This window comes from Erpetoichthys calabaricus, chromosome 5 (assembly GCF_900747795.2).
Source record: "Erpetoichthys calabaricus chromosome 5, fErpCal1.3, whole genome shotgun sequence".
Classification (NCBI taxonomy): domain Eukaryota; kingdom Metazoa; phylum Chordata; class Cladistia; order Polypteriformes; family Polypteridae; genus Erpetoichthys; species Erpetoichthys calabaricus.
In genome coordinates this window covers 12,134,496-12,161,986 of record NC_041398.2, presented here as the reverse complement: position 1 = coordinate 12,161,986, position 27,491 = coordinate 12,134,496, and the positions used below count along the sequence as shown (strand labels likewise).

Sequence of the window (27,491 nt, the reverse complement as noted above, 5' to 3'; positions counted from 1 at the left end):
TAGTTTACTATTACTCTGTGCATTCTATGGTATAATTAACTATTTTTGTGCTGAAAAAACGTAAAAAAAATATATTGACATACATCTCATACGGTCCGGAATGGATTAATTGTATTTACATACAATCCTATGGGGGAATTTACTTCGGGTCACGACCAAATCGGTTGCGACCAGAGTTTTGGAACGAATTATGGTCGTAACCCAAGGTTCTACTTTATTAGCGTGTGGCAAGTAAGAATTCTGAAGTTCTCCATACATGTGACAAGAATGACCATATAAACTCATAAAAGGTAATATTTTTGGTCTGTCTGGCCATTTTATTTCAGAATCCTTAATGGAAGTTTTTTCAGAAGCGCCATCAGCGTCTCACTCGTAATGTGCACGGCTTCTTTGTTGTAAAATGCCGTTTAAACATCGCACTTTTCAAATATATATATTTTTTTTTTTTGTCTCGTTTCAGGATATTTTATGCACGCCGACTCCAAAATCAACTGCAACCCAGTCCACCCATTCGGGATCTTTGAAGTCGATGAAGCATGACGCTACCTCCAAGCATGGCAAAGGCATGAACAGTGCGGTGGCTTATTTCCTCGCCAAGGACAAGATGCCTTTCGAGATTGTCGAGAGTCCCGGCTTTCTACATCTGATGAGGGAGACAGCCCCCTTCTACACGGTACCAAATAGGCATTTCTTTGCGACCGGCGAAACTCCAAAGATGTACGAAAAACTGTGCGCCAGCATTGAAGAGAAAGTGGCTATGGGTGTGTGGTTTTCGGTGACCGCTGACCAGTGGACGACCAGCAGCGCCGATCACCGCGGCGGTGGGTGTGAGATGTTCATAAGCTTCACAGTCCACTATGTTACTTTGGACTGGAAGCTTCATTCCCATTGCCTCGAGACCCTATTCTTCCCCGAGGAACACACGCCAGACAACATTTTGGAAGTTTTTGAAAACATGTTGCACGAGTGGAAAATCAAAAGCGAAAATCTGTCAGGAATCACCACGGGCAACACTGCAAACTTGATTAAAGCCTTTGGTAAATTCCCTTGCGTGTGGATCGGATGTTTCGGGGATAACTTAAACCTGGCCATCTCAAAAGTACTGAAGATGCTGCAGGTTGACGGTGCAGTCAAAGCATGCCGACGTTTGGTCCATGCGTTTGAGTGGAGCTGGAAAAAGAGGTGGGAACTGAAAAAGAAACAAGAAGAGCTGAACGTCACCGAGCAGGCGCTGATCCAGGATGAGGCAACCAGATGGGGGTCAACGGCTGAGATGATTTCCCGGTTTCTGGAGCAGCAGCAAGCCGTCTGTGCTGTTCTTGCCACGGACAAGAACGCATGGCATCTCATGTTCAAGGACACAGACATTGCTGTCCTGGAGGACGTCAGCCAGATTCTCCCATTCATCCCACTTGAGCTGACCCTCTAATGTCCTCATTTCTAATCCTTTCCATCCTCGTCACACCCAATGCAAATCTTAGCATCTGTAACTCTACCACCTCCAGGTCAGTCTCCTGCTGTCCTTCTCGCACTTGCGATTCCCCTTATGAATTGGGGACCTGGCACAGGTGTGGCGATTAGCAGCTCTCGCCATCAATTACAACAACAACAACAACAACATTTATTTATATAGCACATTTTCATACAAAAAGTAGCTCAAAGTGCTTTACATAATGAAGAAAAGAAGAATAAAAGACAAAAAAGAAATTAAAATAAGACAACCTTAGTTAACATAATAAGGAGTAAGGTCCGATGGCCAGGGTGGACAGAAAAAACAAAAAAAAAACTCCAGAAAGCTGGAGAAAAAAATAAAATCTGTAGGGGTTCCAGGCCACGAGACCGCCCAGTCCCCTTTGGGCATTCTACCTAACATAAATGAAATAGTCCTCTTTGTAGTTAGGGTTCTCACGGAGTCACTTGATGCTGATGGTTATACAGACTTCTGGCTTTTAATCCATCCATCATTGTTGGAACATCATGGTGCTTTGGGTAGATGGTGGTGGCACAAGCCACCACCAATAGGACACCGGAAAAGGAAACAGAAGAGAGAGTAGGGGTTAGTACAAATTTTGAATGAATAGTTATTATAATGAATTGGATATACAGAGTGTCAGGATTAAATTACAGTGAAGTTATGAGAAGGCCATGTTAAAGTAATGTGTTTTCAGTAGTTTTTTAAAGTGCTCCACTGTATTAGCCTGGCGAATTCCTACTGGCAGGCTATTCCAGATTTTAGGTGCATAACAGCAGAAGGCCGCCTCACCACTTCTTTTAAGTTTTGCTCTTGGAATTCTAAGGAGACACTCAGTTGAGGATCTGAGGTTGCGATTTGGAATATAAGGTGTCAGACATTCCGATATATAAGACGGGGCGAGATTATTTAAAGCTTTATAAACCATAAGCAGAATTTTAAAGTCAATTCTGAATGACACAGGTAACCAGTGTAGTGACATCAAAACTGGAGAAATGTGTTCGGATTTTCTTTTCCTGGTAAGGATTCTAGCAGCTGCATTCTGCACTAACTGCAAACGATTGATGTCTTTTTTGGGGAGTCCTGAGAGGAGTGCATTACAGTAATCTAGCCGACTAAAGACAAACGCATGAACTAATTTCTCTGCATCTTTCGATGATATAAGAGGTCTAACTTTTGCTATGTTCCTTAGGTGAAAAAATGCTGTCCTAGTGATTTTATTAATATGCGATTTAAAATTCAGATTACAATCAACGGTTACCCCTAAGCTTTTTACCTCCGATTTGACTTTTAATCCTAATGCATCCAGTTTATTTCTAATAGCCTCATTGTATCCATTATTGCCAATCACTAAGATTTCGGTTTTTTCTTTATTTAATTTGAGAAAGTTACTATTCATCCATTCTGAGATACAGGTTAGACATTGTGTTAGCGAATCAAGAGATTTGGGGTCATCAGGTGCTATTGATAAATACAGCTGTGTGTCATCAGCATAGCTGTGGTAGCTCACGTTATGTCCCGAGATAATCTGACCTAATGGAAGCATGTAGATGGAGAAGAGCAGCGGATCCAGGATAGAGCCTTGTGGAACACCATATAGAATATCATGTGTCTTTGAGTTATAATTACCACAACTAACAAAGAATTTTCTCCCTGCCAGGTAGGATTCAAACCAGTTTAAGACACTGCCAGAGAGGCCCACCCATTGACTAAGGCGATTCTTAAGAATATTATGATCAATGGTGTCAAATGCGGCACTCAGATCTAAGAGGATGAGAACAGATAAATGGCATCTGTCTGCATTTACCCGCAAGTCATTTACTACTTTAACAAGTGCAGTTTCTGTGCTGTGATTTGTTCTAAAACCTGACTGAAATTTATCAAGAATAGCAGGTTTATTGAGGTGCTCATTTAACTGCATAATGACTGCCTTCTCTAGAATTTTACTTAAGAAAGGCAGGTTAGAGATGGGTCTATAATTTTCAAGAGCAGAGGGGTCGAGATTATTTTTCTTAAGTAGGGGTTTAACTACCGCAGTCTTAAGACAGTCTGGGAAGACCCCCGTATCTAATGACGAATTTACTATGTCAAGAACATTATCAATAAGCACACCCGATACTTCTTTGAAAAAATTTGTTGGTATTGGGTCAAGGGCACAGGTGGATGGTTTCATTTGAGAAATTATTTTATGTAAATCAGGTAAATCTATCCTAGTGAAAGACTCTAATTTATTTATTATGGAGTACTGGGGTTTAGGAGGATCCTTAGTGTTGGGGAGATATACTATGTTATTTCTAATATCATTAATTTTTTGATTGAAAAATACAGCGATAGCCTCACAGGTTTTACTGGAAGTACTTAGGTGGCATTCCTTTGAGTTACCTGGGTTTAACAGATGATCAATTGTCGAAAATAAGACTCTGGGATTACTAGCATTGTTATTTATAATCTTAGAGAAATAGCAGCGCCTCTCAAGACGGACTGTGTTATTGTATTCTGTTATTTTAACTTTTAATATCTCATAGTCAATAGTTAGTTTAGTCTTCCTCCATTTACGCTCAGCTCTACGGCATGTTCTCTTTAAATCAGACACTCTTTGGGTCTTCCAAGGTATAACAATGCTAGAAGATTTTTTAACTGTCTTTTCAGGTGCAACTATGTCAACAGCAGCCCTCACTTTAGTATTAAATCTTTCCACCTTACTATTTACATTCTCCTCGCTATTATAGTTGGCACTATAAACGGACTGATTGGTTAGAATGTTTGTAAGTTTTAAAGTTGCTGATGAGTCAAAGAAGCGTTTTTTAACAATATGCTTCTCATGAGTGTTTTCTATCATTATTTCTATATTAAAAAGTAGAAGAAAATGGTCTGAAAGACAAATATCAATGACCTGCTTTATATCAGCTTTTAGTCCTTTAGTAATTACTAAGTCTAACGTATGACCTGCTTTATGTGTAGGCTGATTAACGAGCTGTCTCAAATCAAAAGAGTCCAGGAGGTTCATAAATTCTTTTACTTTTTGGTCACATTGATTATCTACATGAAAATTAAAGTCGCCGACTATTAAGAGTGCGTCATAGTTCGTAATTAAGATTGACATCAAGTCAGAGAATTCCTCAAAGAAAGACGCGTTGAATTTTGGAGGTCTATACACGGATAATACTAGAACGTGAGAATCTCCCTGAATAATAATGGCGAGATACTCAAAAGACTTGAATTTACCAAAACTGATATTTTTACATTTTAACCTGCTAGAGTAAATGTTTGCTAGCCCTCCACCTCTCTTTCCTTGGCGATCAGCACGAGTAAAACTGTAATCCGGAGGCGCAGATTCGATTAAAACAGCTGCGCCATCTGAGCTAAGCCACGTTTCACTTAGTGCAATAAAATCTATTTTTGTTTCACTAATAATGTCGTTGATAAAAAACGTCTTGTTAGTTAAAGCTCTAATATTTAATAGTGCCATATTCAATGTTTCGGAGGAGCAGAGATGAATACTATGTGCGTTATTGATATAGGGAACAGGAATTAAGTTATTTTTATTAGCGCCGCTCTGTGTGTATTTTTTGTTTAATCTATGATCTGTTTTTACAGTTTTAATACATTGTTCATCTAAAGTAGTAACTTTAATTAAATTATTGGCGTTTATGCCGTATTGCCTAGATTTTCTATGTGCATTAAGATTGGTTATTACAGTATTTATGTTGCGCACTTTTATGGAAGATTTTTTTAAACAATTATCATGACCAAACACAGGAGTGGCATTTCGGAAGGGGTTAAAAGCAGAGATAGATAGTCAAGATAAACGAATTACCTTGGATATGTTTTCGGAGAGGACCCGGGCGCCGAAGCTGTTCGGATGCAGGCCATCTCGCTTGAAAAAACGCGGTCTTTCCCAAAAGAGGTCCCAGTTGTTAATGAACCCGATGTCTTGATTCTTGCAGAAGCCCTGCAGCCAGTTGTTTAAACCAAGCAGACGACTGTAATACTTGTTTGATCGTCTGACGAGAGGGAGTGGACCCGAGATGAATATCTTTGCCGATGGGGTCCTCTCCTTTGTGTCTTTAATTAATGCAGTGAAGTCTGCCTTGAGGATCTCCGACTGTCGGTGCCTTATGTCGTTTACGCCAGCATGTATAACAATGGCTCCAACTGCCCTGTTCTTGTAGATCGCCGGTGCACGTCTCGTCACATCTCGGACACGAGCACCGGGAAAACAAGAAACAAAAGATTTTCTATTAGGGCAAGTGATATTGAGGTTCCTAACAATAGAATCACCTACCACAATTACATCACCAGGAGCTGAAGGCGAACTGGGGACGCTTAGAGGGTCAAACCGGTTCTGGGTTACGATGCTTGCCTGTGCCGATGGAGGTGTTCTGGCCTTGAACCCCCGCCTGCATAGCTGAAATACACCGAGGTCATCATCGGTGTCGCTCCTACGAGGCACGGGGGTGAAGGTGACTTGCGCGGCACAACACGGGGTTGATGTTACGCCGATAACAGATGGCGAGGACGGTTTATCCAACAGCCGAGCCTTCAGATCTCTGAGGTATCTTCGTCTGGATTACGGCCATGGGCAATTCTGCTAAGTGCAGGACCACCCACATCATGCCTCTGGAACCGCTCTTGCCATGCTACCACACCCTCGGTCCTCCTTAAAGCCGTGAGTGCACCGATTATTTATTTAAAATGGCAGTCAGCTGCAGACTTCACTTTACCATATCAGGCCTTCCTCTTTTCCTCTTCCCTGGCAGCTCTATCCTTAGTACCCTTCTCCCAGTATACCCAGCATCTCTCCTCTACACATGTCCAGACCAACGCAATCTCATCTCTCTGACTTTGTCTCCAAACTGTCCAACTTGAGCTGACCCTCTAATGTCCTCATTTCTAATCCTGTCCATCCTCATCACACCCAATGCTAATCATATCATCTTTAACTCTGCCACCTCCAGCTCTGTCTCTTGTTTATGGTCAGTGCCATATTTTATGCATACATAATGAAAACAACCCACATTACTTTATTGTCTCAGGAATTTTATATCTCACTGTTTATAAAAGAATATTTAATAAGCAAGCTTACGGAATACGCCCACCACAGTGACAGTCTGAATATTATCGATCTTCAGTGCTACCTACGCCACACTTGATCTGAGCCTGTCTGGCTCTCTGTAGCCCAAAAGTCGCCGGTTGGAGTCCACAAAACAAGTGGTCAGACCGAAAGGCACAGTAAACCCCGAAATGGTGTTTTTCAGTCATCGGGTGCCTTATGTTCTCCTGGTGGTCCTATTCAAAGCAGAGCAGTCATGGACGGTCAATGCTTTCTCCAAATGAGATCTTTTCGCACTGACTGAGCCGATGTTACCGCATTTAATTTGTCTGATTGTGTAAAAGAAAAGGTACCAGGCTGAATTTGGAGCACCAGCTGGACACCCAGTTTAATATTTCATGTAGATAAACGAAGAAACAAAAATATTAAGTAAGCAAGTCTGCTCATTGATCGTAGTAAAGTCCTCGTTTTAGGCTCAGGGAACTCACTGGTCCAACAATTAACTATGCAGTGTACTGGAAAAGGTGGGGCTTGCAGCGATTCTACCGGAAATGACGTCGCTCGTCATCTGGGAGCTTCTGGAACATTCCAAGGAGAAAACGGAAATTGCGTCAATAACAGTGCATTACTCTTTTCCTTTACCGCCCGCCGGTCCCATACCTGTGTGACAATAATCAGTATCACTTTAGATTAGGTGTGTCTAATACGCTGTACTTACCATGTAATGACTTATACAATTACAGAATAACTTGGTGTTATTACCTTGTACTTTCAGTGTAGTACAGTGTAACTCTATAATTAATTACTCAATTGTAATTGGTATTCCACAATTTTTAAAAGTATGCATATAAACTGTAGGGATAACAATAACCTACAGCATTGCATTGTGTGGGCGGAACGGTGGCACAGTGGTAGCGCTGCTGCCTCGCAGTAAGGAGACTCAGGTTCGCTTCCCGGGTCCTCCCTGCGTGCAGTTTGCATGTTCTCCCCGTTTCCTCCCACAGTCCAAAGACATGCAGGTTAGGTGCATTGGCAATTCTAAATTGTCCCTAGTGTGTGTGCTTGGTGTGTGGGTGTGCATGACCTTCGGTGGGCTGGCGCCCTGCCTGGGGTTTGTTTCCTGCTTTGTGCCCTGTGTTGGCTGGGATTGGCTCCAGCAGATCCCCATGACCCTGCGTTAGGATATAGCGGGTTGGAGAATGACTGACTGGCTGATTACATTGTGTTACACAGTAATTACAAGGTAATAACACCAAGTTATTCTGTAATTATACAGGTAATTACATGGTAAGTACAGTGTAATTAGGGACACCTAATCTAAAGTGACGCACAATAATCCTAATTTGTGTCATAGTTTTATTTTGAGCGATGCTACCCTGTGATGTCAGTGATGAGCCTCAGGTGCTTCCAACAACCTTATGTTCCTCTTTGGCGTGTTTAGGTGTTTTTTATTTATTTTTTCTTTCTCCACCATAGACCCTGTAACTCCAGCTGTGTTAGATCATGTTAAACATTTTAAAATCCTACCCACGTGAAAAATGTGACCATAAGGGGTGCTGTTGAACAGCCATCTTTTACTGCTTGGGCATCTCATCCCATGGTGCTGCTTTGCTGTTTAAGCCCGTGGCCGAATTTTACACTTTAGGTCCATTTGTTTATTCATTTTTTGTTTTGTTATTTTAATTCACTGTAGGTTTGTTGGGGTCTCAGACTTCAGTGTCATAAAGTGAAAATCTGAACTCCTTCTCCTTTGACTTGAATGTTCAGAAGCAGGTTAACCTCCATCTCAAAACCCCCATCCACATTATCATTAGAAAAGGCCTGACACTGTGACCTCCCAGGCACAAAAGGAAAAGCTACTAAATATAATCGTGATTGAAAATATTAGCACCTCTGCACAGATATTGGGTTACTTTTCTTCATAAAACCGCAGTAGTAGTAGGGTGTTATACTGTGTTAGCCGTTATGGATACAAAGAGAAGTCGAGCAAAGTAACACCTTTCATTGGCTAACTACAAAGATTAAACTATGCAAGCTTTCAAAGACAACTCAGGCCGCTTCTTTAGTCAAGATGAAATCGTTAGATCTTACGTTATAAAATCAATAGCTATGTAAGCCTGTGTTGTAAAAAGTCTTAGCTCCTAGAAACCATGGATTCTGGCACTTAAATCAATCAGTCACATCGGTTGTATGTTAGCAGCTAAGCAGGGTTCTCTTTCCTCAGCAGTTTCATTTTGTTGATGTGCTCACCTCCATTGTCTATCAGCGGCCAAGTGAGTTTCTTTATCCTTGGCGGTTTCATTTTGCTAATGTGCTCGCCTTCCTTGTGTATTAGCAGCTAAGCGAGTTTCTCTCTCCTTGGAGGTTTCATTTTGCCGATGTGCTCACTTTGCTTGTGCATTAGCAGTTAAGCGAAGTTCTCCTTTTTCGGCGGTTTTGTTTTTCCTTGTCTATCAGCGTCTAAGCGAGTTTCTCTCTTCTAGGAGGTTTCATTTTGGCGATGTGCTCACCTCTCTTGTGTTTTAGTGGATAAGCGAGGTTCTCTTTTCTCGGCGGTTTCACTTTGGCGACAGAGTCGCTTTCTTTGAGCTTCATGCTGTAGCCTCGTACTTCCGGGCCAGACAGACTTCCACACGTAGACGTTTATATATAAGATTATATTACTTACATCGTGCCTGAAGAAGGGGGTCTGAGTTGCCTTTGGAAGCTTTCATATTGTAATCTTTCTTTCTAGCCAATTAAAGGGGTCATTTTGCTCAACTTCTCTCTGCACTCATAAAACTGCAGGATTTAACAGTGTTCTTCTATTCACAGATTTATTTCTTTCATTTGCATTCGAACAATTTAAAAAAAAAAGCTGAAAATAAAATGACACAACCTCATTTTGCTTTTCCTAAAAAAATTGTAAATTGTAAATGATCAACACCTTTTTTAGAAATCGTAAGAAATATTTGGCTGTCAAGCAGGTGATTTATCTTTTATAGTCCCCTCAGGTGACTGCTAGAGCTGAAAGGACTGATTCAAATGGAGGAACAAAGACCTGCAAAAGTAGAACAATAAGAAGTGTGAGGGATCAGCATGAAATTACAAACGCTTCAAGAAAGGCCCGTCTGTAAGCAGAACATCAGAAGAAAGCAACCATCCGATGATGTTGAGGAGCCACAGGTTTGATGAAGTTACCACAAGCCAAGGGATGTGAAACATGACATTTAATTTTCTAGAAGACTATCTGCTCCTATACTTTTGCTCACCTTAAAAAATGGGGTACCGTTTAACATGTTGAGATGTCAGTGCCAGCTGGACTTTTCGTGTCATAGTCACACTTCGCCCTCAAACCCCAAGTATCGTCAGCGTAGGGCAAAAATGAATGAATCAGCCCTGCCGTTCCAGAGCCCTTGGAGGGGAACTGCATTTATAATCTGTCATTGTCACCTCCTGCACAACCCCACCCCATATGACAGCGAAGAGGTCGGACCATTTGGCCCGGCAAGCCCTCAATTCCAAGTTCTACTCACTAAGCAACAAAGTCCATCATCAAATTCAGTGAGTTAAACTTACTAGCAGATGAAGGCGGCTCTTCCTCTTATCTACCCTGAAGGGAAACAGAATAAGCCGAATAGGGCTCTGCGTGTGAATCCTCGAGCTCGAGGTCCTCTTCCTTAAAAACGGTCTTCTCATCCTTGTCACAGGCCTCTTGTTTCTCGCCCGTGTGTTGCTCCTGCTGAACGCACCCTGACACCGCATCACTGGAGTCCTTGTTGACTGGCGCGGTCACCTCCTCATACTCCTTGTCTTTAATGGCCACATGTCTCTATTCCATTGCCAGTTTAGTGTTGTCCTCTCCATTGCGGTGCCCAGTTTGGACGAGCTGTCACTGCAGTTCACTTCTGATGATGATGATGATGACCTGTGAAAGGACAAAACAAAGCTGTTTAAACACACGGCTCCTCTCTGTGGGAGATTGACGGCCACATCTGGCATGGCATGACTTTTCTATTTCAACTTTCACTCAGCCATATTGGTGACCAATAGTTTGTACTCGAGCACAAGGGCATCCGCATGCTAAGCTTTCTCAAAGTTAGGCAGAGCAGCTCATTTCTCAATCGCTTCATGCAAATAAGGAGACTCCACGCAGACCCTGGTGCTGCAACGACAGGAGTGCCAGCTCAGCGCTGCCCATCGGCCCTGTGTTGAAATGTCTGCAATCAACTTCTGAAACTCCGGAATAATTCAACTTGTGGGAACTGGCATTGCTGAAGTGGACACAGAGAGTGTGTGTGTGAGTGTGTGTGTGTGTGTGTGTGTGTGTGTGTGTGTGCGTGTGTGTGTGTGTGTGTGTGTGTGTGTGTGTGGGCAGGTTTACCCTTCAATAAGGGATTAGATCAAAGGGTGGAAGATACTAAGGACAGACAATTATTATTATTATTTTTATTATTATTATTATTATGACTGGACAGCACAGTGGCTGTATTGCTGTATCTCAGTGAAGCATAAGTAATGGATGCCTATAATGTCTCCTCTTGTCACTTGATTGTGTGCTGTGCGTGTGCAAAATTCTCAGGGTCAGGTACTTCTCACTACTGATGGAGCTGGAGAGGAGAGATTAATATGGGCAAGGAAGAGCTTCACTGGACACTGTACACAAGGCAGTGATGACGTGATAAATCTACAACAGATGCATATGAAAGGCAATATACTGCTGACAATTCCAGGTAAGGAAGACTGACATTTTAAGGTGAGGTTAATTAGACTCAGTAGCCAAAGTGCCGTAGGGGTAGCAATTGGCACATGCAAATAAAATACAATTACACTGGAGTCTGTACAATGTGACAGTAGGGACCCTACAAACATAGATAGATAGATAGATAGATAGATAGATAGATAGATAGATAGATAGATAGATAGATAGATAGATAGATAGATAGATAGATAGATAGATAGATAGATAGATAGATAGATAGATAGATAGATAGATAGATAGATAGATAGATAGATATTAATTTTAGTATAGTCGACAGGATCACAAAGTAACTTGCATGGAAACTACAGATAGATATATAGATAGACATGAAAGGCACTATATAATGGATTGATATGTGAAAGGCTTTAAGTCTCAAAGACAGCATTTCTTAAACTACATGTTTGTAATGTTTTGCCCCATGGATGTGTGGTGAAATTGCAAATATTGTTGCGAGTGATACAGAGTCCTCTATTCTCTCTCCTTTTTCTGACAGCCCATAGTGAGTTGCTTGACTGCGCCAGTGCTGTATGAAGGGTTAACAGCTGCAGGTCATTCAACAGCAATCTCTGTTGTTAAGAATTAGTTTTGCTTCGAGTATAAGATTGGTTGAAATCTAAATAATCAACTTGGACCCCAGTGTTAACATTTGCAGTGCACCATCTACTGGAATGTATTTTTTATTTTGTATTGCATTTTCCATTCCAACAGATGGCTCATCACAAATATTTGTGGTAATAAAATGCATTGCCTTTGTCATTCTAACAGGTGGCGGATTACAGACATCTTTGATACTAAAATGCATCACTATTGTCATTTTAACAGATGGCACATCAAAAACATTTGCAGTAATAAAATGCATTGCATTTTTCATTCCAGCAGATGGAACATTACAAACATTAGTGGTAAGAAAATTCATTGCATTTGTCATTCCAACATATGTAAAATACATCCATCCATCCTTCCATTATCCAACCCGCTATATCCTAACAACAGGGCATTTGTCATTTCAAGAGATGGTGCATTAAAACCATTTGTACAGTGGGTATAGAAAAGAATCCCCCCCTTCGACATATTCCCATTTTATTTGCTTTACAGCCTTAAACAAGAAGTGAACAGAACAGCAATACAACTTCCCCAGCTTGCTGTTTAGGGTCGCAAGGCACACCTATAAAACAATGAAATGTCACTATGTGTTTTGTCTTTATTCGTTTTTCATTCACTGTTGACTCTTTAGACTTTCTTTCTCTCTCCTCACGTCCCCACACCCCCTTCCTTCCTCTCTTCTCCCTCTCTCTGCGCACGCACCTTCTGTCTTTCTATGTAGTTTGTAAAAACGCAGACCCTGCCCTAAACAGAGTAAACAGAAAACATTAATTACAATACGTTACAATAGGTTCTTCTTCAATTTCCATTTTTTCTTTGCGACCCCCTTGTAGATATCGCACCCCACAGGTTCCGCCACAATGCTGTAAGGCTAAAATAAATGGCAACTGTGCCAGTAAGCGGCAGCGCACAGCTTCACTGATGAGGGATAAAATGCGGACAGCCTCGACACGGAGCTTCATGCATGAAAGAAGGAAAAACACAAACCTTTAACAACTGATTAAATAAGCTAACTAATATGTTCTGCTCTAACTTTATTTATTATCGTTAGGGCATACAAAGAAGCACTGGCATATTAACCTAAATGCCAATCTAACATATATCTGCGTGTGCTCATATAAAAGCCTGCAAACGCACACAGCGGTGCTGTTCATTCTTGGCACTCGGCTGCTCACTCGTCTGTCAGGGCTAAGCAGCTGCTAACTTCACGGACATCGATTTGCAGTGAAAGGTCCGTAACCTTCAATAATCAGCTCTTAACCCCTATATACAGTAGCTCAGACTAGGTAGATATCAGAATTACTAAATTCAGTCAGTGAGCAGATCTGCTCCGGCGTTCACAAAACAAGATCTGCCTGTGAAAAGGCTGGCAAGCCAGGGCCCTTCTACTGAAATAAATGGTGTCCTTTTAAAGTTACCTGAGGCCTACACTTTTCATAGCTAATAGCACTAAAACTAATTATAAAGCATATGGATCCCTAATCAAAATTCTCAACATTCTCCACCTTAATAAAAGGAAAAGTGTCTCTGTGACTGTGTATCTGCATGTCAATTTGGTTCATATGTCTCTCTCATTCCAACAGATGGCACAACACAAACATTTGTAGTAATAAAATTACTGGCATTCGTCACTCCAGCAAATGGTACATCACAAATATTAACTGCTTTTATGAATCCAACATGAAATGGTGTGTAAAAGAGACATCATGTTAAATTCATCATTCCAACAGATGGCACATCTCAAACATTAACATGGCTTTTACAAATCCCATACTGAATTGTATATAACAGAAACATACACATTTATTGTCATTCCAACATTCTATATGTTAGATTACTACAAATGTTTGTAATGTGCGAACTGTTTATTAATACCTGACTTACATTCCAGTAGGTGGTTCTCTGCATATGATAATGCTGAGGTCCACGCTGATCTCTTATATTTCATCACTGATTATTAAATGGCAGAAGTAAGACCCCCTTAGTTGGTAACTGGCATAAAACCAAATGTTATACAAGCCTTCATGTGTCTCAGAGACATCTGTACATTTGTTAGTGCTGGTGACAGCGAGTCCCAGTGTGGGGCACAGAGAAGTGACAGGCTGGAGGGGTCACTGTTATGTACTTAAGTGGAATGAGTCTGATGTGGGCTATTACAGAGGGACTGGCATCAGGGCATCACTTATACCCTATTGTGTGACTCGGATCTGTGTGTGTTAATCGTAGGGTGCAGGAGTAGACGAGCCTGTTCAACAGACTTGATTAAGTTTCACAAATCCTGAGATAAAACGACTTGAATAACCAAGAAAATCTAAAAAACTGTGAAGGAGCCGAGAGCGGCGAGCGCCTGATGTGTGTTACGTGTGTGTGTGTGTGTGTGTGTGTGTCTGTGTGTCTGTTTTCAGTTTTTAAGATGTTTTCATATTTCTACTACACTTGTGTTTATTAATGTATCATATTATTCTGTTTCTTAAACTGAGTGGGCTTCAGTTGGGGTCTTTACTGAATAATCTGATAAATTCCTGGCATGGACAAAGAAAAACACAAACATTCATTATTGATAAGCAAGAGACGAGAACTTATTATGGGATAGATAATTTATTTAATAAAGAGGACTAATGTGGAGTCTGATGTGGACTTCAGTGTGTAATAAATGAATAAGAAATACTGACGTGAATGACACTTTAGCAGACCCCCTTGTGACAGGTCATCTCTTCTGTCACTTTGTGGTCTTCACTCTCTGAGCTCCTGTCTCACATTAACTGTTCACCCTCAGTGTCTCCTCAGATGTTCTCTCTGTGAGATCTCAGCTTTCTCTTTAAATCTCCTCCTCCTCCTCCTCACTGAGCTCAGACAAACTTTCACTTTCGTTTCTTCCCAAGTCACTTCCTTGTTCCTCTGACTGATTCTCTCTGCCTGCCTCTCCTCAGACTGACGATGGCTGAAGCCCAGCTGTTTGTGTCACAGGACGAGTTCACCTGCTCGGTGTGTCTGGACACCCTGACTGACCCCGTCACCATTCCTTGTGGACATAATTTCTGTCTGAAGTGCCTCACGGACTGCTGGGATCAGAGCCAAGAGTGCAGCTGTCCTCAGTGCAGACACACCTTCACCACCAGGCCTGAGCTGAACAGAAACACTCTGCTGAATGAAGTCATTAAGAAATTTAAAAGACCAAGACTCAGTTCTCCTCCGCCTCAGAGTAATGCCAGCTTTGGAGATGTGGAGTGTGACTTCTGTACTGGTAAGAAGTTCAGAGCGGTGAAGTCCTGTCTCACCTGCCCAGCCTCCTACTGTCAGACTCACCTGCAGCCTCACTATGACGTAGCGACCCTGAAACACCACAAGCTGGTTGATCCTGATAGAAATCTGAACAAGAAACTCTGTGAGAAACATCAGAAAAGTCTGGAGATATTCTGTAAAACTGATGATTCCTGTATCTGCATGATGTGTGTGGTGACTGAACATAATGGGCATAAAATGGTCAAACTGGAGACAGAAAGAGAAGAAAAGCAGGTGAGTGATATTTAGTGTTTAATGGAAACTGTTTGAATAACTTTGAGTTAAGGAATTTGTACATTTAATGTGACAGAGAAATCTCTTCATCTCCAGTAAAACTCGATTATCTGTCACTTGATTAACTGTCAGGACTAAATAACAAAAACCCCACCTTGTGCACGCCAGCGTCTCCCGATTACTGCTGCGAGTTCTGCACATTGGAACAACAGAAATCCCAGTGTCCGTTACGTACCTTCAGCTTTAATGGCGGTTTGTAGCTTTTCTCTTTTGTTATAATTAAACTAAACTACTATACATTGTTATGGCCTATCAACATATGTGTGTGCTGTTTGAACTTATTAAACGTTTACTAAACAGTAACAGCTCTTCAAGTATTGCGTCAATGATGGAGTAGGAAGGCCAACAGTGAACGATAGAAAGCGGGATGCTGAAATAATTGAAAAATGTGTTGAAAATGGAAACCAGTGACGGTAACGTTATTCTGTATTAATGTTAATGGTTGTCTGCATTGTAATTTTCTTTATATATTCTGTTATATCAGTTTGTGTTAATTTATTGTGGTGTGCAGGCAGCTTGTGATGCTCTGTATGGGGGCAGAAAGGGCGGAAAGCTGTAAGTGATGGGACTGGCTGAGGGGCTTCTGTTCTGTGAGGGGCGGACAGGAGAAGTGAGGAGAGAAGTGAAGGTGTGGAGCAGGGAGTCAGGAGACAATAAGCAGGAGTGTTTGTGTATCAAAAAGACACAACGAGAGTGGCAGGAGATAAACTGATCGGTAGGGAAAGCTTTCTGTGATTGTTTAGGAGGTGAGCTCTGTAACCAAATAACGTAGTGTAAGACAGAACACCGCTTGTGAGGGAACGAAGACTCCACGTAAAACATAGAAAACTCCAGGACCTCTGAGTTGTATTTGCTTATTACGCTGGTCATTAAAGTATTATATAAATTAATTCATTTTGTTGATATAGTTTTTTACGACTGTTCGCTAAACTAATCTACTGTATGTCATTTTTAAAGTAGCTGCCATGTTGTCCGTCTTTTCTCTTATCCGTCACAGCCTCGGTCCTGACCCCTGACTGATAATCGAGGTTTTACTGGACCTTATAAACCTGATGTTTCAAGTTCAGAGCATTGGCTGCTGGAGTCCATCCTGGTGAGACTGGTGCAAGTCATGAAACAGCTCAGGATGAGATCCCCAAGATGGTCCACAAACAACTGAGTTCTCTCAAAGCATCACCTCACCTGAGTGACCATAAACCAAGTCAGGAGTTCACCTGTTCAGAGCCTGAGAACTTCTGACTGTGACTCGGTAGTTAAGATAAAGCCAGGGGGTGAATTTTGGGAGTTGACATCACCATAACTGTGTGAAGGAGAAGGCTGTAGCTGTTGTGAGGGTCTCTTCATTAATTCAGTAAGAAAACTAAAGTGGACTTGAATCAGTTCAGAGCAGCGTCTCACACACACAGAGGAGCAGTAAGGGAGTGCAGGCAACCTGTGAGGAAAACCAAACTGCCATCACAGTGCTGACTCTAAAAACTTAATAAGTAACTAAGAACTGAAGCAGAACTGAGATGAGAACATTTAAAAGCTGCTTCTGAATAAATGATGTTTACTGGGAAATAATTTGGTTAAAAATTATGAGAAATAAAATCACAAGTTCTGTGCCTTTCCTATAAGTGCATTATAAAGAACCAACTAAAGTAACACAGATACTTCCAGTTGAGTGAACGCTGGTGTGACTGGTCACCGCTGCTCTCTGGTAACTTTTTAACTTTTTATCTTCTTTATCTTTTTTATGATTAACTTACAATCTAATGGACTAAGCAGCTGTTTTCATTTTCTTTCGTGCAGATTTATTCGTTGAGTTTTATTTATCAATCATTTATAGCTAGACTGATTTCTATGTTGACTGCTGATTTGGCTGTATGGACTATTCTTAGGCTTATCCCCAATTTGAGACTTACCTGGCTTTGTTCTCTGGATATCCGAGTTGTCTTCATCTTCGCTTTACCTGTGGACCGGTCAGATGTTTATTTGGTTCGTGTTTGTTTGGTCCCTCCTGTCGCTCACTATCCAACCTGCTTCAGTACTCACATCTCTGAGCCTCCGCTGACTGGCCTGTATGTCCACCCAGACATCGTATTCCTCCCCCGTCGGAGGTACATCCACCATGGGTCCCGCCGGAGTATCCAAATTCACAGTTCGATAATAATAAACTCCATCTGGTCCAGTTCTCGACGTCCTCCTCGTAATTTAGGTAGAGTCGCTGACCACAGTGTATTAGCCAGCCTAGCCCAGTCGGCTAACACTGTTGTTAAATACGATAACGCCGTTGTCAACTTCGGTCTACTGAACATCTGCTCACTCACAAGCAATAGGCCTCTCATCCACAATCTCCTCACTGATCGTAAGTTTGACTTTTACTGTCTAACCGAGACATGACAACCACCACATGACTTTTTTCATCTTAACAAATCAACTCCTCCAGGGTTTGTTTACATCTCTCAACCCTGTGGCTCTGGCCGAGGTGGAGGTCTCGCGTTAATGTATCGTGAGAAGTGGAAAGTCCTGCTGTTGTGTGTTCCTGCCTTCAGTTCTTTTGAATCTCTTGTGTGTCCATTAACTGGACTTATTCCTACTATCATTGCAACTGTCTACCGGCCTCCTGAACCAGGGGTAGGCAACATCGGTCCTGGTGAGCCGCAGTGGCTACAGGTTTTCATTCCAACCCAATTGCTTAATTAGAAACCAATCATTGCCAATCTCAGACCTTATTTAATTTTATGGCTTGTTAGTCTGTGCAATGTAAGGCTTTTATATCGTAGATTTTTTTCCTTTCCAAAGATATCATCCAAATGATATAAAGCCTAAAACAGATCATTTTCAGTCTGTCACATTTTTCTATTAAGTGTTTTATTAAATCAAACAGTGCATGATGAACACACACAGATGTAATTGGAAAAAAGCTAGCTGGAGAACTGCTGGCTGCTTTGTCTTTTACATCTGATTGCTAATAAGGAGCAATTAAAACACTGAATGCAGCAGTTTAAGATTGAAATAAGCAATTAAGGTTGGAGAACCTTAACAAGCGAGATCACTAAAATGAAGCATCAAAATGTCACTTAAACAATATGTGCTTCATCAGCAATAATTGAGTTCTCGTTAAGGAACTGGGTTGGAACAAAAACCTGCACATACTGCGGCTCACCAGGACCGACGTTGCCTACCCCTGCCCTAAACCAAATAATGACTTTGTGAATGACTTTTCTGTTTTCCTTACACACTTACCTACTGTTTCATCAAACATAATACTTCTGGGGGATTTCAACATACAGTTAGGTCCAGAAATATTTGGACAGAGACGACTTTTTTCTAATTTTGGTTCTGTACATTACCACAATGAATTTGAAATGAAACAGTTGAAGTGCAGACTTTCAGCTTTAATTCAGTGGGGTGAACAAAACGATTACATAAAAATGTGAGGCAACTAAAGCATTTTTTGAACACAATCCCTTCATTTCAGGGGCTTAAAGTAATTGGACAAATTAAATAACTGGAAATCAAATGTTCATTTCTAATATTTGGTTGAAAACCCTTTGCTGGCAATGACAGCCTGAAGTCTTGAACTCCTGGACATCACCAGATGTTGGGTTTCCTCCTTTTTAATGCTCTGCCAGGCCTTTCAGTTGCTGTTTGTTTGTGGGCCTTTCTGTCTGAAGTTTAGTCTTCAACAAGTGAAATGCCTGCTCAATTGGGTTAAGATCAGGTGACTGACTTGGCCATTCCAGAATTTTCCACTTCTTTGCTTTAATAAACTCCTGGGTTGCTTTGGCTGTATGTTTTGGCTCATTTTCCATCTGTATCATGAATTAGTTTGACTGCTGTATTTAGCTGGATTTGAGCAGACAGTATGTCTCTGAACACCTCAGAATTCATTCGGCTGCTTCTGTCCTGTGTCACATCATCAATAAACACTAGTGTCCCAGTGCCACTGGCAGCCATGCACGCCCAAGCCATCACACTGCCTCCTCCACCGTGTTTTACAGATGATGTGCTATGCTTTGGATAATGAGCTGTTCCACGCCTTCTCCATACTTTTTTCTTGCCATCATTCTGGTAGAGGTTGATCTTGGTTTCATCTGTCCAAAGAATGTTTTTCCAGAACTGTGCTGGCTTTTTTAGATGTTCTTTAGCAAAGTCCAATCTCGCCTTTCTATTCTTGAGGCTTATGAGTGGCTTGCACCTTGCAGTGCACCCTCTGTATTTACTTTCATGCAGTCTTCTCTTTATGGTAGACTTGGATATCGATACGCCGACCCCCTGGAGAGTGTTGTTCACTTGGTTGGCTGTTGTGAAGGGGTTTCTCTTCACCATGGAAATGATTCTGAGATCATCCACCACTGTTGTCTTCCGTGGACGTCCAGGTCTTTTTGCGTTGCTGAGTTCACCAGTGCTTGCTTTCTTTCTCAGGATGAACCAAACTGTAGATTTTGCAACTCGTAATATTGGAGCAATTTCTCAATTAGGTTTTTTCTGTTTTCGCAGCTTAAGGATGGCTTCTCTCACCTGCATGGAGAGCTCCTTTGACCGCATGTTGTCTGTTCAAAGCAAAATCTTCCACATGCAAGCACCACACCTCAAATCAACTCCAGGCGTTTTATCTGCTTAAATGATAATGACATAACGACGGACTTGCCCACACCTGCCCATGAAATAGCCTTTGAGTCAATTGTCCAATTACTTTTGAGTCCCTGAAATGAAGGGATTATAATGCAATCGTTTTGTTCACCTCAGTGAATTAAAGCTGAAAGTCTGCACTTCGAATACATCTGAGTTGTTTCATTTCAAATTCATTGTGGTGATGTACAGAACCAAACTTAGAAAAAAGTTGTCTCTATCCAAATATTTATGGACCTGACTGTATATATGGATAATATCAGTGTCTCTCTTACTAGAGACTTTTCATCCTGCCTTGAGAGTTTTGGATTCCAGCAGCACACTGATGTTCCCACTCATTCTAAAGGACATATCTTGGACTTGATTTGCTGCTCTGGAGTTACCCGCTTGATTGTACTTCGGATGAACTCCACATAACTGATCATTTTCTTATTTCATTCAGTGTTAAACTTGGACTTTCTAATACTAAGCTGTCCCATCTCATGTCTTTCTGTAATATTAATATTAACTTAGACTGTCTCTCCTCTAGTTTTGATTCCCTTATGGACATTCATAATTTCTCCACTCCTGAAGAACTGTTCTCACACTATAACACTGGACTCAGTAGTAAGAAAGAAAATAATATTTACTTTTGTATGCCTCATTTTATTTTTATCTTATTAATTTTCTCCTACTTTTTTTCCTTGCAAAATCTTTGATTAGATCTTCATAATCAATCTTACATAACACATCTGCTTGTATACATAATAGAGATAACTTTTTTACTAAGAAAGATTTAGTTACAGAATTTTCACAGAATATTCTTTAAACCTTATATTAAGAATGTGTGTAAAAGATTTGCTAAATAATGAACGCAAAAGTCATAAATAAATGAAATAATAAAAACGGTAAAAATTCATGACAGTTAAAGTCGTACTGCAATGTAATGCTTAGAGCGGTTATATGCATTAAAAACTGCAAAACTGCCGCCTCCATGTGGTAAACTGAACAGCTTTAATTGTTTTAGTACCTATGGGTCGTGAATATATGGCTACAAATATTAATTTTATCTGCCATTATTCTAAGGACTACAAATTATTCAATCTCCTGACAAAACCTGTAGAAATTGACTTTAACCCCAAAATTGATTTAAAAATGTATTTTGTTTGGCACTGCTTTTTAATAAAGATCTGATCACTTTTTATCATTACTTGAAGAGAAAATAGCATACGAAATTTTACAAATTTTAATGTTTGGGGTCGATTTTAAAGGTTTTTTTGAAATTTACGGTTTTCATTTTGACATAAAAACTGTAGATTTACCATTTTGATTATTTAATTTATTTATGGCTTTTGTGTCAATTTAGCAAATCTATTTACACATATTCTCAGTACACGATTTGAAGAATATTTTGTGAAAATGTGTTAATAAATCTTTATTAGTAAAAATGTTATAACAATTTTATCCAATAGTAAGCAGCTGTACGATTTTCACTTTTACATAATGTAAATGAATTTTAAAATATCCAAGAATACAATTAAATAGACTTACCAGAATATTTTTTCCTCAAACTGGGACGATTTTTTGTTTTTTGCTTAAAACAGAAAATAACGCTTTCTACACACTAGAAATTTATTTTAAGTTAAATAAAAGATAATTTACGAAACACAATTACATGATAATAATTTTTAATCAACTAATAACTATTATTTAAAAATATAAAAACATATTCTCAATTATTTTCACAATATTATGACATAACATGGCGTTTAAGAGAATCTCCATGAAACAGGAATTCCCCATCGTAGATGGCACCAGTATGCAGAACGGACCGTGTAAGGCGCCATCTACGAACAGTGACGGCATAGGGAGGTACAGGGAGGCATTATTCATTTTTCATTAAATTTTGAAAATGGCTATAAATTTAATAAATTTACAAATTTATGTGATAAATTTGGCCATGAAAAATGTTTGTGGTGCCCCCTTTACCCTTGATGCCCTAAGCATGTGCTTACTTTGCTTATTTGGTTAATCCAGCACTGCACACCACCAGATTCCTTATCTTCTCACCTTTACTCAACTGATTTGTGCAATTCCTTTATGTCCTTTTTTAATGAATAAATCCAGAAGATTCACCAGTCTCTCTGTACGGATCCTCCAGTACTTCATTTGAATTTCACCCTCCAACGCACTCATTTTCCTCTTTTCAGCTTCCTACCTTCTCAGAAATCTCAGATCTCGTCTGTAAGTCTAAGCCATCCACCTGTCAACTGGACCCCCTCCCTACAGTTCTGCTCAAAGCCTGCCTCCCCTCTCTGGTCCCCCTTATCTCTGCTATAATCCACTCTTCTCTCACTACTGGTTCTGTTCCTTCATCTTTTAAAACTGCTGCAATATTCCCAGTACTGAAAAAGCCTGGTGCCAGTCTGACTAATTTCAGAAATTTCATCTTATTTGTAATCAACTCTTCATTTCCAAAAGTCTTGAAAAAATAGAGACTATTCAACTTCATTCTCATTTATCTCCTAATAATCTTTATGAACAGTTCCAGTCTGGTTTTCGTCCCCTCCATAGTACAGAAACAGCAGTTTTCAAACTTACTAACGACCTCCTTATGGCAGCTGATTCTGGTTTAATTCCTATTCTCATCCTCCTTGATTTGAGTGCGGCCTTTGACACTATTTGTCACACGACTCTTCTCAATAGATTATCTTCGATTGGCATTACCCACACTCCACTAGACTGGTTCAGATCCTACCTCTCAGGCCGCACTCAGTTTGTTCAGCTTAAAACTTTCACATCCCAGTCCACCGCTGTTACTTCAGGTGGGCTCTGTCCTGCGGCCTCTCCTTTTCATTACTTACCTCCTTCCCCTTGGTAATATCTTTCATAAATATAACATTAGCTTCCACTGTTATGCTGATGACACCCAGCTCTACCTCACTAGCAAACCTACTGCTTCCTTTCCACCCTCCTCACTTACTGATTGCATAGCAGAAATCAAATCCTGGTTTTCTTCAGATTTTCATAAATTAAATAACAACAAGTGACAAAACTGAGGTTCTCCTCATTGGTACAAAATCAACATTATCAAAACTGATCATTTATTCTTTGTTATTGATAATTCCTCTGTCTCCCCTTCACCACAGGTGTCATCCTTGACAGTACTTTATCCTTTCACTCCCACATCAATAACATCTCCCAGTCTGTGTAACGTTAATCGTATTCGACCCTCCATCACTCCACACACCACTGCTCTCCTCGTTCATAGCCTTGTCACTTCTCGTCTGGATTATTGCAATTCCCTTTTCTTTGGTCTTTCTCGCAAATCTCTTTATAACCTTTAACTGGTCCAGAATTCAGCTGCCCTCATCATTACTAGAACCCCCTCTATTCACCATATCACTCCTGCCTTGTAGAAGCTTCAATGGCTTCCATAAGTTCAGAATTCAATTCAAAATTCTCCAACTAACTTTTAAGGCTCTCCACAACCTCACCCCTCCATATCTGCCTGACCTCCTCCATGTTGCCATTCCCTCCCGTACCCTTAGATCCTCTTCCTCCATTCACTAGACTGTCCCCTTCGTCCGTCTTACCACCATGGGGGGCACAGCATTCAGTTACTCTGGAACTCACTACCACCTGAGCTTAGAAATATCGAATCATTCTGACTTTACAAATCTAAACGTAAAACTCATTTGTTTAAGACGGCTTGTTCTCTTTGATTACAATTACTCTGTCTGACTTTAACTTTTGTATTTTACTTTTTTTATAATCTGTGTTTTGTCCATTGTTCAGTGTCCTTGAGTGTTTAGAAAGACGCCTACAAATAAATAAAATGTATTATTATTATTATTATTATTATTATTATTATTATTATTATATACACTTGAATACGTACATCTTCAGTTGTCCTTATATTATAAATACATTTTATTTTTCGACTGTGACTTGTCCCTGGTGGAGTTTGCATGTTCTCATTGTCTTCATGTGGGTTTCCTCCTACAATCGAAAGACATGCAGTTTAGGTGGACTGGGGCTTTGGCACATTAGCTCTATTGTGTGTGTATTCAACCTCGATTTTCTTGTTTTTCCTCTCTACTTAGTGAATCAGAATTAGGGGGCTCTCAAAAATATGGCCTGTTAAAGCCCACTGAGACACTCCTTGGGTGATTTTTGGATATACAAGAAAAGAGAAATTGTGTTCTTTCCAGTGTGAGGTGCGCAGAGTGATGAGTAAAGCAGACAGGCCTGTTCCTTGTGCTGCTCCAGTGTTGCTCACACAGTCCTTGAGTCTGCCTGACAGATAGTCCATCATCAGGACACCACAGGCTCACCCACCTGCACATCTCTGAGCTGACCCCTTAACAGGGATGGCTGGGTGGTCTTGAAGGCTCTGGTGAAACCAAAACTCATAAACATAATAAACATCTCTCTTTTATAAGAGACGAGATGTGATCTTTCTGAAGAGACTTTTTCTAAGTCCATAGAGACAGAAGTAAGATCCGCGAGATGGAGACTTTGGCCATCTCAAAAGTCTACAAAAAATGATAGTAAAGATCACATTCACACAAACAAGCTGAAATTATTACTCAGTGAAATAAGAGAACAGCAAAATGAGATTGAATATATTGTTTGGAGTGAAACTTTAAGTCAGAGACTTGTAGATCGTCTAATTCGTGTTGCCATCACGGTAAAGTAGTGTTTCTTCACAATGAAGAGGCCTCTCAGCGAGAATTAAAAGATTTGTGGTTTGGTGAAAGTGAAATCCACGTACGCGGTCACACTTGGGTCACAGATTGGCACAGATACACAGGAGATTATAGAGACAAACGTTATTCAGACACTTCAAACAAACACAAGTCACTTTCAGGAGTGAATTGAGCTCCATGTGTAGTCAGAGGGGACAGTTCCGTCTCTAAATTAGAAGAATAGAAAATCTTACTGTTCATAGGAGTGAGCCTCGGGAGCTGGACCACCACAGGAGTAGAGGATGTCTGGGTGAGAAGAGAGACAAGGCACTGAGACAAAAGGACAGGTGCTGTACAGGCTTTTAAATGTTTGAAGCGCCACACGAACCAAACCTGCAGGTGGGCGAACGAAGTGAGCAGGGGGCAGAGCTCACTAGTTTAATTAAAAGTAATAATCCGTCACCTAAATAAAACACCTGAGGTAAGTAACATATAAAAATATAATTTCTGAGTTTTAGAATTCCTTTAAGTTGCCCCCTTCCTGAATTCAACAGAATCGTTTGTGTATTTCAGTATCTTACTTGAATCCAGAAAATGACAACGGCAGACAACGTCCTCACATGTCTGACTCAGGATATCAAATGGCCTTGTAGATCCTATAATTACTGACATGACGTGTTTAAGTCCTCCTGGCCTTTCACCAGTTTCTTTACTTTACACTCCAGTTTATTTTATTATTTTTGGTGTTGTGTGAACTTCACATTTCCCAGTTTGTCAATGTGATGTCTTCTAAATGTCAAGAACTAACTCACACACCAGTGTGCCTTCAAACTGTCTTCTCTATTTGACACACTCTTCAAACCCAAATTCGATTTTACATCAATTAAATTAAACCTTTCTTTTAATCTTTATTGTCATTCCAGTTTGTTAAATCAAATCTAAGTTGTGTCATGAAATGTCAAACAAATGTGTTGTGAAAATATCAGGAGTTAGAAGGAGAAGAAGAAATCACAAAGTGAATGTGAATTCTGATCTGACCACGCGTGTCCTCTTATGTGTCCAAACAGAGACAGCTGGGGGTGACACTGAGTGACATCAAGAGGGGACTTGAGGAGAGAGAGAAGACACTGAAGGAGATGAGGAGGGCAATGGAGGAGATGAAGGTGAGTGGAATAGGAAGATAACACTTCATATCAAAGAGAGGAGAAATAAATGAGAACTTGAAGAGCAGCAGAGCTTAACTAGTGATGATGAGTAGGGACACGAGAAGGGAGAGTTAGAGAAGACGTTGTGTGGTGTCCTTCATGGCCTTTCACTGTTGACAGAAACTCCCAGGTGTTACTCAGTGGAGACTCAGACAGCATCACCCTAAAGTCCTCTGATATTCCATCAGCTGTTTAAAGGAGACTTAACTCAACTAACAGAAACTCACACTGAAGGTCGACGCTGATGTTCTGAATTAGATCAGCGGGCACAATGTCCATTAATGGTCTAAGTTGTTTATATTTTAAAAATAGCATTGCATACAATCAAGTTCAACTTATACCACAAATGACTTTCAAAGTCAAAATAAAAAATAAAAATCAGAAAGTTAAAACAGAAATCTAAACAAACAAAAAAATGCAAAAAATAAAAAACTACCAATTAGAATTCACACTGCAACCAGAAAAAGAGAGAAGAGCCGAGAGCTGGGACAAGATTCATAATACATCCATCCATCCATCCATCCTCTTCCGCTTATCCGAGGTCGGGTCGCGGGGGCAGCAGCTTGAGCAGAGATGCCCAGACTTCCCTCTCCCCGGCCACTTCTTCTAGCTCTTCCGGGAGAATCCCGAGGCGTTCCCAGGCCAGCTGGGAGACATAGTCCCTCCAGCGTGTCCTGGGTCTTCCCAGAGGCTCCCTCCCGGTTAGACGTGCCCAGAAGACCTCACCAGGGAGGCGTCCAGGAGGCATCCTGATCAGATGCCCGAGCCACCTCATCTGACTCCTCTCGATGCAGAGGAGCAGTGGCTCTACTCTGAGCCCCTCCCAGATGACTGAGCTTCTCACCCTATCTTTAAGGGAGAGCCCAGACACCCTGCTGAGGAAACTCATTTCAGCCACTTCTATTCGCGATCTCGTTCTTTCGGTCACTACCCATAGCTCATGACCATAGGTGAGGGTAGGAACATAGATCGACTGGTAAATTGAGAGTTTCGCCTTACGGCTCAGCTCCTTTTTCACCACGACAGACCGATGCAACGCCTGCATTACTGCGGATGCCGCACCGATCCGCCTGTCAATCTCACGCTCCATTCTTCCCTCACTCGTGAACAAGACCCTGAGATACTTGAACTCCTCCACTTGGGGCAGGATCTCGCTACCAACCCTAAGAGGGCACTCCACCCTTTTCCGGCTGAGGACCATGGTCTCGGATTTGGAGGTGCTGATTCTCATCCCAGCCGCTTCACACGCAGCTGCGAACCGATCCAGAGAGAGCTGAAGATCATGGCCTGATGAAGCAAACAGGACAACATCATCTGCAAAAAGCAGTGACCCGATCCTGAGCCCACCAAACCATACCCCCTCAACACCCTGACTGCGCCTAGAAATTCTGTCCATAAAAGTTATGAACAGAATGGGTGACAAAGGGCAGCCCTGGCGGAGTCCAACTCTCACTGGAAACGGGTTCGACTTACTGCCGGCAATGTGGACCAAGCTCTGGCACTGATCGTACAGGGACCGAACAGCCCTTATCATGGGGGCCGGTACCCCATACTC

At 41.0% G+C, this 27,491-nt stretch overlaps 2 protein-coding genes and 1 long non-coding RNA gene across 24 annotated transcripts in view; 2 read left to right on the top strand and 1 right to left on the bottom strand.

Moving 5' to 3' along the window:
- Positions 1–27,491, bottom strand: part of LOC127527858 (uncharacterized) — a 687,118-nt gene that overhangs the window by 644,685 nt on the left and 14,942 nt on the right. The window lies entirely within an intron of this gene.
- The window catches only part of LOC114644514 (tripartite motif-containing protein 16-like), a 428,510-nt gene that overhangs the window by 386,194 nt on the left and 14,825 nt on the right, over positions 1–27,491 (top strand). The window lies entirely within an intron of this gene.
- Positions 1–27,491, top strand: part of LOC114644753 (tripartite motif-containing protein 16-like) — a 203,467-nt gene that overhangs the window by 161,956 nt on the left and 14,020 nt on the right. The window contains exons 1-2 of one of the 2 annotated variants that reach the window (XM_051927936.1): positions 14,731–15,384; positions 25,799–25,894. In XM_051927936.1, the coding sequence (XP_051783896.1) occupies positions 14,806–15,384; positions 25,799–25,894 (675 nt within the window). In that variant the 5' untranslated portion in view covers positions 14,731–14,805. Of the gene's footprint in view, positions 1–14,730; positions 15,385–25,798; positions 25,895–27,491 lie in introns of those variants that run through there. The other variant, XM_051927935.1, reaches the window with a different exon arrangement.